Source organism: Sus scrofa, chromosome 1 (genome assembly GCF_054392235.1).
Source record: "Sus scrofa isolate SSC_HxYL_T2T_F1_AM1 chromosome 1, Sscrofa_HxYL_maternal_Yorkshire_Landrace_v2.0, whole genome shotgun sequence".
NCBI classification, from domain to species: Eukaryota; Metazoa; Chordata; class Mammalia; order Artiodactyla; family Suidae; genus Sus; species Sus scrofa.
In genome coordinates, this window is record NC_139383.1 from 146989820 (window position 1) to 147002034 (window position 12215).

Genomic DNA, 12215 nt, shown 5'->3' on the forward strand with positions numbered 1-12215 from the left:
ACTTCTGATCTTAAAGTGTTATTAACTAAAATGTGCCTAACTCAAATTGGTACTGTCTCATTTACTCAGTTAAACATGGATTTCCAATAATCGGTTTTATGGAGACAAACAACTGCCTATATTTTACGTGAGAGGACAAGCTGCAAGCAGAGATCCAAAACATCTCAGGAAAAGTTTAAAGTTCTGCTCTATAAACATTTATGCTTTAAGACTGTCAACATATATTTGGCTCTGCTGTCAAGAGTAATTTAGAAAGCAGTAATGCATACACCTGAATCACCAAACAGACGAATAATTCCAAAGCCAGTTTCAAGAAAGCTAGTGCCAGGTTAAAAAGAAAGTAGCCAGACAGAAGTATATGAAACAGCAATAATAATGTATTTGAAACTGTCAGAATCTGGACGAACAGATGGAAATAACTCAAACACACACACTTTTGAACAAGTGACTTGTTCTTATGATATAACTATTACTAAAGTAGATGCTTGTCTTGTTAAGGTAACTAAGAGGCTGAGAAGTGATAGTAAAAAAAAAAAAAAAAAAAAAATTTCAAACCTCCCTCCCCCAAGAATTTTCTGAATTAGGCAAAGAAACTTTCTAAAGTTGTTAAGACATAAATGGTTTTTAAAATTACTTGTAATTTTAAGATTTCCAGACTGTTACAATGTGAACAATTTAAAGCTGGCATAGCTATCTCTGCATCATTTGGGGGAGCTGGTCTGAAGTATGGACATTTTCCCCTGGACCCCAGCCACTAACATATTTGATATAAGACAGTGTGGGCTTTGGGACCATCGTATGCCAGACACTCAGGTCCATGGAACATCACTAGCACTAACCAAGGAGAGGACAAATACGAGGATAAAGGCAGTCCCTACATCCATCCTTACCTTTCCCAGCCATAAAAGACAGCAACAATACCCTGTAAAAGTTATTGCAATCGTAGGCATTCGCCCCTCATCATAACAGAAACTACTTTCTTCAGTGTTCCCGTAAAATCTGAATAGCTACCTGTAATTTAAAAATTCTTCTAGTCCAGGGCAGGAAAAAGAAAGAAAAATGAAAGCCTTGTTTACTTGTTTGTTCCTTTAGCGTTTTAGCTAAACATAGCAAGTAATCTTTAAAAACTTATGTTGGATAATTTAGGTTTTCAGAACAAATTTTTAAACTTAAAGAACTGAGTCCAACAAGTACTCAACATGTATTTACTGAGAAAAAGAGGAAGGAAAAAACATTTTTCAATTCAAGTAAAGAAAGATTTCCTTCAGTTTTATGAAATTAATCCATTTCATAAGCCGTCAGTAAAACTGGCCTAAGTGGAAAAAGTCGGGAAATCTTCCAAACTGATACTTGGGACTTTACAACATGAGTAAAATGATGCTTTTAAAATAGGAAACAAAAAAAGCAATTTAGTCTTCAAAGTTCAAAAGTCTCAAAATCAACGACACTGTTAATATTTTGAGTCAAATATAACCAAAACAATTTAACAAAAGAAACAAACTTCATCAGGCTTAGAGAATATGCATCTATTGAGATAACAATCTAACTTGCTTTTAAAGATCTTTTACCAACATTTTATATTTATATATCAAACTTACACCCCTTTCCTCAGAACAAATCCATTTTTATCCCATACTCTTGGGGGTTGGAGTCAGGGGATGCACTTATTTCAAAGTTTTAATCTTTCCAAATACTGAAAATCCTCCCCAAATGTCAACAGGTCTCCATGTGCACAGACATCTCAGGACTGCTGTCCCCACCCCACCTCCCTTTAGTTTAAGCCAAATCATTTCTTTACAAATAACTGGAAAAGTTCCTCTTGATAATTGGATGCCAAACACCATTTTCAAGGCGAGGTCATTCAACCTCTTCATTCATTATTCCACTTGTCGCCTCTCAAGTGTTCAGAATTTTTCTTTCAGAACATCTCAAACAGAGAAATCAAGAAACTTTATCCTGAGCACGTGTGCAACTATTATATATTTAGTACAATCGAGAGGCGTGCATCTCCTGCACTCAGATAGCACCTGTCGTTAAGTTGGCTAAGAACAGCAGTTCAAAGCAAGTTGGCCTGAGGGCACAAATAGCCCTTCTATGAACGTGGGTTGATTTTTAAATGTTTTGAAAACAAATCGAAGAAAATCACAAGCCAGAGAGAAACATGGCTTGGACATTTTACAATTAAAAAAGCATTTCAAGGTCTAATTGCCTCCTCCATCTCATTCTTATCCCCTCACATTTTCAAAAGCATCACAGTACTCTGAATCCTACAAGGCCTTACAATTATGAACACCTCCTAAAAATTTCCGGGAAGCTGAGCAATGTGTAAATCCAGAGAAATTTTTAACATAAGCCCCATCTTCCTTACAACTCAAAATGTGCCATGCCTCACTCACGTTCACTCGTGACTCCTAAAGGTTTGGCAAATGGTAACTACAACACTGTCCATTTTTAACCACGACAGTCATAACCAATGTTATAAAGGAGGCAGTACAGCTGATGGAGATGGGTGACTGACTCGTGTATGCCACGGTCTGCCAGAAACAATGCAATAGGAGGGAGAGTATTAATAAGCAAAAATGGTGCCGCACAGGCCTTCAAAAGATCCACAACACTGATTTGCTTTCTATCTCAAGTCTACAGAAATTTTTTAAAGGGCCTTTAAGATGTTGTTGGAAAACTCTGTACCCTGTGCTGAGTCTGAAAAATAGCTGAATTTTCAAGCAACTTTGTTTCATGCAGGATTAAATATAATGTCCCAAGGACAAAAGCAAAGTTCTCCTTCTTTGCAGGCTCAGGCATGACTTAATTCAGGGTCCAGCCTCCATACAGCAGGTGCTCAATAAATGATGGCTGAATTCAGTCGCTTCTTATAGTACATTCTTACAAAACAAATGAAACCAGATTTAAAAGGAAGCTACCTTCCCTTGAGGGCTCTCCTTGGCAAAACTCTAAGGCAACAAGTGAAAATGATACACTTGATATTCATTACAGCCCTGATCTTGTAACAATAAGAAGAACAGGAAACAATTTTATTAGTAAACTGAGCCTTAGACAAAGACCAAAAACAAATGTAAACAACAATTATTCTTTTTAGGTCTTTTCCTATTAAAAGGCCAAGATAAATCTGGATAGAGGCAGAACAGTTTGAAAACAAAAACGCCTTTGCTATGTTTTCAAATCTTTTGTTTGATAAAAAAATTTAATTAAAAAAAAATCACTGTGTGCCTGAAAAAAACTTTTGTATCCTACAAAGGTTATTTTTCCTACTCAGATTCTGGAGCTATTTAAGAAATAAAACAAGCAACAAAGAAAAAAAGTGTGCTACATTAAAATGAACAGCTCTTCCTCAGTTTTTACTACCAACGTAGTTAATATAGGATATCAAAAAGTGAAAATGCTATCATCTTAAAACATTATTATTTCTTTGCTGGAAAACATATGTAAGAAAACTGGAAATACAAAATACAGCTCCAAAACTCTAATCTTGGAAAGACCAACATTGTTTCAGATTCAGTTAAGGATCTGCCTGTTACAAATCTGAATTTCACTGCCAGCGTGTGTGTGTGTGTGTGTGTGTGTGTGTGTGTGTGTGTGTGTGTGTGTGTGTGTGTGTGTGTGTGTGTTTAATCCAACCCCTCAATCCTTAATTTGAGCTATGTCCAACCAAGATCCTTTTTTCCTATCTGTCCTTTTCTTCTATGGCATTGAGTCTGCCCTGATAGCTTCAGCGATCAGTCTGTGGTACTGCTGTAGTTCATGGGTCTGGAAAATCCATAAATGAAAAGGAGAGACACCAACCTGCAGACAGATTTACTTAATAACTTTAATCTAGATTCTTTATTCAAAGTAACATAATGCATCCTTCTGCAACCTTAGCATAGTTCCTTTAAAAAAAAAAAAACAGCTTTACTGGGATATAATTTACATATCATAAAAGTCACTAGTTTAAAGTGTACATTTTTTAGTATTTTCGGAAAGTTGTGCGACCACAATTTTAGAGTATTTTCATCACCCCAGAAAGAAACCCGTACCTATTAGCAGTCACTCCCCACCCCCTCCTCCCCCAGCCCTACACTACCACTAATCTACTTTCTGTCTATGGATTTGCTTATTCTGGACTTTGTATAAATGGAATCATACAATGTGTTGTCTTTTGTGACTGACTTCTTTCACTGGGCATAATGTTTTGAAGGTTCTTCCAGTCAACCTTAGCACATTTCTTAATGTTGGACTTTTCTAATCCTTCTGACAAATCAAACATATAACCTTTTAAACTTCAAGCCCACGCCCCACCCCTCCACAAAAGTACTTGCTATTTCCCTCTAGAGACGCTAAACTATAATTTGCTATTTAGGTTCTTTCCAAACTTCTTATTCTGGATTCTTCCTCTGGTAATAAAATGGCAACTTCTTTAAACACCCATCTTTCACATACCTACACTTCCCTAACAATAGGACATGACTGTGCCTGGGGCAGAAAGCTGACTGAATCCTTTTAATGAGATGGTCACAATACATTTGAAGGGCATGGTTTGTTTGGTTTTTTTCCCTTCATTTTTTAAGCAAGCCACCCTATTATTTAGCTATCATTCCTAACTCCCAAACCTCCTTCATTTTGATGCACCGCTCACAGTGTATTGCTAGACAACAGTCGGGTAGGACTTCGGCTGCTTCAAAACTTCTAAATTGTCACAGTCAAAGGTTTAAAGATCACTCTACAGCTATCACAGTCCGAGAGAAAACACTGATGCCTAAGTAGGCCAACACAGTAAGAACCAACAGCACCCCAATCTTTATATCCTACTAGACAGTCCAAAGAATGCTGATCTCTGATAGGACTCAGTAGTTTGTTTCTACCAGAAGTAAGCATTCCAGCACCTTTAGGACTGAAAACTGAACACACGATTAGAGTGAGCCTATCATTTACTTCTGAAAACTTTAGAGCTGTAGGAGGGGCAGGTAGTGAGTTTGAACTTCAACAAACCATAACCAGGATTGGGGTGCCTTCTGCCCATCCATCAAGTTTTCAGAGACCAACCATTTTCAAGGGATCCTTGAGAAAAGCGCTGACATCTTGGATTATAAAAGTACATTAAAATGCCCCTTCTCCTCCTGCCTGTTTTCTCAAGAAAAACAAACAAACAATCAAAAACCCCAAAAACCCACCCTTCATGAAGAACTCCAAACAAGACATCCTATTTTAAAATGCCGGACTCTTGCATGGAGAAGCAGGGCCATCCCTGCTATTGTGAATTTCAGAATTTACCAACATTGAACAATAAAGCTAGAGACACCACACAGTTCGACAACATGCCATAATAAAATGGATCAACTTTCCTGTGTCTCCTTAATTACATATAGTTTTTAAAGGCTTGAAACCCTCCTCTGTGCCCCTAAACACCATCTGCGAGCCTTAGAAGGGAGCCGAAAGCCTTTCGCCCAATCCAGTGTGCTGAAAGTTTAGAAAACAAAGAGCAGGAGAGCTCAGATTTGAGGAAGGTCCGGACACAATCTGAGTCTTACTCCATGCAGTCCACACACTAATTCTATAAAAATCTGCCCTTACTCCATCATGGACTCATTTCTTACAAAATGTTTAAGGGTTTGTTTACGCGAACAGCCTTTCCGAACTGCCCCTGTAATGGGGCCAGATGGCCCCGCTGCCTCGCAATTCTCCCCCTCACTCTTCAAGGCTCAGTCGTGATTTTCAAAGTTAACTGGCACCACCTGCATACCCTTGGCAACCATTACTCACCAACACGCCCTCGCCGTTCCCAGCCCCAGTTCTGTGACTGCATTTAAACTTTAATCGTGTTCAAGTTACCCTGCCATCGAGAATGTACCAGTAAGCCTCATTTTAATGTTTTGAGAAGAAAAGAACCCTCTCCTTTCACCCCTCCACACACCCGCGGGGCCCTAAGTTCTCCCTCCCTCCCAGCACTTCCCTGCCCCCTACCCGACGCTACCAAAACAAAAGCTATCAGATTGCAAGCGATAGCGTGTGGAGCGATATCCTTATTAACTGTGTACAAAGGAAGTGCGGGGCAGGGAGGGGGGGAGTGCAACAAAACTATGGCCACGAAACCAAGGCCAGGGCTGCGCGCTTGCAAAACAAAACACCCTCCGTCGCAGACCCTGGAGCTCCATAAACGACGACACAAGATACCTTTCGCCAGGGCCGGGCGTCTGGGTGTCCCTGAGCAGCCATGTGGCTGCAGCTAAAGCCTCGCGTTGTGAGCACGTGTGTGGAAATGCACGTCGGCTCCGACCACACACCCACTCCCGCACACTCGGATGCTGTCCTACCACCCCCTAGTTCCGCCAAGAGCGTCCAGAGTCCGGTAGAAACTGGGAGAAGATCCCAGAACTCTTACTAGGGGTCTGGACGCGCTTCCCGGAAGAGCCCGACTGATACAGGGCCCGGACCTCGCACTTTTCCAGGGGGTGCATGGAGGGGTGGAGATCTAGGCGAGAACGCTTCCCGCATCCCTGAGCCATACTGAGCAGCCCCAAGAAACGGGGGGCAGGTGACCGCACGGAGTCCGGTGAAAGCGACAGGGAAGGCCAGGAACCCAAAGAGCCCAAGGGGCAAGGCTGGACGACAGGAGGCCGCGCTAGGATATTTGGTAACCTGTCCTGGGGACTGCGGGGCCTCTCCGCCGGGCACCCCTGAGGCTGGTGGGCTGCCCACTCCTGCTACCGGGCACAGAGTCCGCCCAAGCAGCGAGGGTGCTGCATGAGCTGTCACCGCCGCCTGAGCGCTGAGCGGTGACCAGCGCTGAGTGCGGGGCGGCCCCGCGCGCCTCGAGAGGCGCAAGGTGCGGGTGGCGGGGCCGGCCGGATGCGAACTTCTCGGCTGGAGCCCCAGCTCCCAGCCCGACCGCGGGCCGCCAAAGCATGAGAGCTTCGAAGACAGCGGGCCCCCCGGGCAAGGCTCTCGGGACAGAGGAAGAGAAAACACCGAGGCCCTTCCCGCGCGGGGATGCGCGGAGCTGGGGCCCGCGGGGCTCCAAACTAACAAGCCTGGGCCCCGGGGCCCCTCCGGCCTTTCGGCCGAGCCCCTCGGCGCCCCGCCCCGCGACTCCCGAGCCCGGGAGCCCGACAGCTGCGACGGTGGCAACTCGGGTTTCGCAAACAGGGCGCAGCCCCTCGGAGGAAAAGTTCCCGCAGTGGCCGCGGGCGGCGGGCACATACTCACTTTCTCCACTCGTCGGCCAGAGCGAGAGCGCGGCGGAGAAAAACAGGAGCCCCCACAGCGAGGTCGGGGACCCTCCTCCGGAGCCAGACTTCATTCCTTTTATTTGGGACGAAATTCCCCTTTCTCAAAAAAAAAGGGGGGGAGGAAACGAAAAAGTCTCAAACTCAGTCTTCGCCCACCCCTCCAAAAACAAGGGCGAAGGAAACAATACTCCAAAGGCGGCGCCGGTCGGGGGGTCCGCCGGGCAGCGCGGACGGGGCGGCCCCTCAGCGCCGGCAACCGCGGCCCAGGGCTCGGCGGAGTCGGGAACCCAAGGCGCGCCGGGGCGGGCTGTCGGCGTCGTCGGCCTCCATTTTCAAACCGAGAGAGGCAGGAGAGGATGAAAAACTGCAAAGAAAAGAGGCAAAGCCCAAATCCGTCTCAGCGAGGAAAAACAAACCCGACCCCAGAAGGAGGGGGAGACTGTCCGACCCCTGAGCCTTAGCGGTGGGAGGGCGCGACGCAGTTCGCAAGATTGCCCCGAAGTCTGGGTCTCAGGAGAGGCCGGCCGGGGGCAGAAATGCGGAGTAAAAATGAATGAGCGGCTCCCCCTCCTCCTCCTCCAGGCTCCACTCGCCGCCGCCTCCTCCTCCCTCAGCGCCGCCGCCGCCGCCGCGAGCTCCTTCCCAAATCCAGGACACACACAAAGCGGCGGGCCGGCCGCGCCGCGCTCAGCACTCCTGCCGCGCCGCCCGGGCTCCGCGCCGCCGCTGCCCGCCCCGCGCCGGCCCCCGCCCGGCCCCCGCCCGCTGCCGCCGGCTCCGCGCGCGGGGGCTCCGGCTCGCTGAAGGTCAAAGCCGAGGCGCGCGGCGCGCCGTGGAGCTCCCCTCGCGCGGGAGGGGCGTGGAGGGCCCGTGGAGCGGGGACGAGGGTCTCCAAGCGCCGGGCACGGGTGCGCTGGGGGCAGGCTTGCAGGCGGCGTCCCTCTCCCTCGCTCGCCTCTCGAGTTCGCCTGGTGCGCTCGCTCCTCCTCGGGTTTTTTTCCTTTTTTTTTTTTTTTTTTTTTTTTTTTTTTTTTTTCCGCTCAGCGGAGTTAATGCTGGTAAACAAGAGCCTCAGCCTCGCCGCGCCGCTGCCGCCGCTGCCACACACTGGGGGCTCGCGCGCGCGCTCGAGGCCGCGCACACGCGCCCGCGCATACACTGGAACTGCCTCAGCCGCAGCCGCCGCGCGCCGAGGGCCCGGCCCAGGCCGGCGCGCGCCAAGAGCCGGAGCTCGGGATTCCAGGGACGTGCGGAGCGGAGCCCGGGCGTGGGATGCGAAGCTGCGAGGCACCGCCCCCGCCTCTCGCCCTCGCGGGCACACGCGTGCGCGCGCCCACACGCTCTCGCCCCCACCCGCACTGCGCCGGCCACCCTGCACGCGCCCTCCCCTCCCGCAAGACTCCAAAAACAATGCCCCCGGCGCCCGTCCGGGCTCCGCCGCGGAGCTACCAGTGGAGGGGAGGAGGGGCTGGGGCGGGGAGTGCGGGGCGCGAGAGGTTCATTGAAAACAACAACATCACGGCTGGAAAGCGCGTTTACCCGGTTCTTGAAAAGCTTCATTGTTTCTTGCAGCTGTTGCAAAATAAATAAATAAGTTCGTGCATGCGGCATTTTTTCGCAGCAAGCTGGATAGCCTGAATGTGGCGGGAGGGGCACACCTGGGAGAAAGGAGACCTCCAGGCTACTAAGCGGACACTTTCACGCAAGGCTGGGGCGGCTGCAGCGTCGCCACTGGGGAGCCTACAGTTCCAGGTTTCGCGGTCAGCTACGGGGCAGGGCGCGGCCTGCGTGGCTCGGCTGGGGGAGCAAGGGGAGACAGCCCGCCGGGGCCCTGAGCGGGCTAAGGGGGGGGGGGGGCAGTCAGGCTGCCCCGCGTACCCAGGGCGCGTCACCGCGGCGGCCGCCAGGGGGCGCGGCAGGCGCCGGGGAGGGGTGGCCCGCGGAGTGTCGCCTCCCTCCCTCCGGGAGAGAGGAAATATGGGGGCCCGGACTGGGGGCCGGGCGGGATGGGTAGCCCTGGCGCGGCCTCCAACATCAGCGGCGGGTTCGGTGAGATCCTCGCTGACTCGCGCTGCTCCTGGTTCCACCACGTGGGCGGCTGCAGGGAGCTGCCGGAACGCGTGCACAGTGCGGAGCAGAGGGGCCCCAGAGCCTAGGGGGCGTGTCTGTGGGGTCCGGGAGGAAGAGGAGGTGGGGGGCCGGGGCCCACACAGGTCCCCGGGTTGGAGTCGCGACCCGCCAACATGCAGCACACAAGTACCAGGAGTGGTCACTGCGGAAACCCACCCGCACCTGCCTCGGGTTTTCCCGGGCACATCTCTCTTGCCTCCTTGGCTGTGTAAGTGACTAGAAGCTAGCGCCAGCCCACCTTCCTCTGCGGTTCTCTTGAATGTGCCTAAGGAGAGGTTTCCCCAAAGCGAGACTGCCCTAGGACTGCCATCTCATGAATAAATGCTGCGAAACCAGGTCCTCAAAGCGGGAAACAGCCCAGCAATGGCTAGAGAGAGGAGTTTAAAATACGTAGACTTTTAAAAATAGTGATTGGACCACGTGTCGCCTTTAGTGTGGTCCGGTTTCATGACTCAGGCTAATTGATGTCAATAAAAAATAAAAAGAAGATGGCTAAGAAAAGAGTTGTGAATGTCGAGATTAGGTAGAAGTGTTTGTTTCATAAACAATCAGGCTGTCTGGTAAAAGGGGACCTGTTCTAAAGGAAAGGTAGGTTCCCTTTTTTACTCTAATTGTAAAAGATTTCCGCATTTCATTATGTATATCATCGTTTGTAAATAATTTTTTAAATTAAGAGCTGAAAACAAGTCGAAAGCTAGCATAATGGAAACCTAGCCCTTTTTACCCCTATATTTATTCTCTAGATCATTTTTCCCCTTGGAAATTTTTAGCTCAATTTACTGAGTCAGTTGGATAGAAGGGAAATAAATCTTTTTTTACTTAAGAAAGTCATTCATATGGGATTGTTTTGTTTAAACTGAAATTCAGCTTAATTTTTAAATAAAATGCTCCAGTTTTAGATATTCCTGAACATTAACAAAGAAATGTATTAGAATCCTTAAAAAGAAATTTAAATTTTGCATGTATATTTTTAAAAGTAGGCACTACCTTAATAATTTAGTCTACTAATTTTTAAATATTTCTTCAGAGAATTCCCTACATGAGGTTGGTCTTGATGCCTACAGATCCATTCTGCCATTAAATGTAAGGGAATATCAATATTATATTTTATTATATTTAGCATTCAGAATTTTTATTAATATATACTTGTAAATTAAGACAAGTTTAGAGTTGATTTTTAAAAATCGTTAGCTAATATAAAAAATTTAAATACTACACAATATATTTTTAGTATTAGTTAATTCATTCAGTTGTCCCTGAGAAATAAGGAATAAAGAGAAATGCATACAGTTATTTAAATTGTAGGGTTGTGGGGTTTTTTGGGTTTTTTTACCAAAATGATTTTTCATTTGTAAATTTTTAATTTTTTTTTCTAAAGTACTCAGAAGTCAATAAGGGTAAATTATTTTAGACAGTGAAGTGAGATGTTTTTTATTATACAGCTTAACATTTAGGAAAAAGAATCAAAAGTTAGGTTGCTTTTCTGTTCTAACTTGATTATATAGACAAAGAAGGTGATGTGTATTTTCTTCCAAGTATTACATTTTACATACCAAAGTCAAACTTAGTTTTTCAATCTTGGAAATAAAATCAGGTAGTAAAACATTAATTGGAGTCTTTTGCTTTACAACCTCACTGCTAATGCATCACACATTTTGTTTTATTCAATTTTCCCCAGGTATCTTATAAATTTCCCTTGTTTTGGAACTGAAAATGGTTGCTCATTTTCACTTTTTAAAAACTGTTTACTTGAAAAGAGTTACATCTTAAATTATTGTGCTAAATATAACAGGCTGCCCCGCCCCATTTAATAATACCAAGTGAAAAACATGAGAAATAGCACAAATGACAGTTGACAAGTAATACAATATACTGTGATATGTTCCCAGAAAGGAATGTTATTCAACAAGTGAATAAACTTCAGCCACACACAAGATGAGCAGATCTTCAAAACATGTTAAAGATATGCAAGTTCTGAGAACTATGCACATGATACCATTTTGATAAAGTTCTTAAAAGTAGGGAAAACTAAAGCAATGACGCAAATTTTCAAAGCAAATTTATTAATACATGATAAAAGATTTTTGTTTTGTTTTGGTTTTGTTTTAGCAAAAGGATTCAGAAAGAGCACAAAATCCAGGATCCTGGTTACTTCTGGGAGAAGCCCAAAGGCACATGCAGTGTTCTTGGAAATATGTTCATCCTCATATTGGGTGATAGATTTACAGATTTCCATTTTATGATTATGCTTTATAACTAATACATATGTTACACTTATTTTTGTATGTATAAAATACTAAATACAATAAAGAAAAATATGGGAAAGATTCATGAAAGAGATCATCCCAGTTTTCCAACATGATTATTTAAGATTCTAAGGTATTTGTATAAACAAATCAGAAGCATTTAAGAACCACTAATGTTGTATAGTGGATCAAGGTCTTATCCTTAAGGATATATTTCAAAGACTAGGTGCCCATATCCTATCAATGCAGTGCAAGGCAAGAACATATCATGAAACAAAAAATGTAAAAGAATCATGTCATACATAATCAGGTTCATTAATTAAGGATACTTTATGAAAACTCTATGGCAAGTTTCCTATAAGGTTAAACACACACTTAATTTATGATCCAGCAATTCTACCCCTAACTATTTAACCAAAAGAAGTGAAAATATGTCCACAAAGACACGTGTATGGGAATGTTGATAGCTGCTTTATTCATAATAGCAAAACAAAAACAAAAACAAAAAAACAAAAAAAAAACTGGAAACAACCCAAGTGTAACTCAAAAGGGAAAAGAAACAAATTGTGATATATCCATTCAAGACAGTACTGCTTACCAATAAAAAGGAACAAAG

General features: G+C 45.4%; 1 protein-coding gene across 9 annotated transcripts in view; it reads right to left on the reverse strand.

Moving 5' to 3' along the window:
- The window catches only part of IGF1R (insulin like growth factor 1 receptor), a 308192-nt gene extending 299865 nt beyond the window's left edge, over window positions 1-8327 (reverse strand). For 4 of the 9 annotated variants that reach the window (XR_014836625.1, XR_014836629.1, XR_014836627.1 and 1 more), the window contains exon 1: window positions 7201-7889. Coding sequence is in view for 6 of the 9 variants with exons in the window: in XM_021082915.2 (XP_020938574.1) it covers window positions 7201-7294 (94 nt within the window). In the remaining 3 variants the exon portion in view is untranslated. 9 annotated transcript variants of the gene reach the window in all.
- Window positions 8328-12215: the final 3888 nt, after the last annotated feature.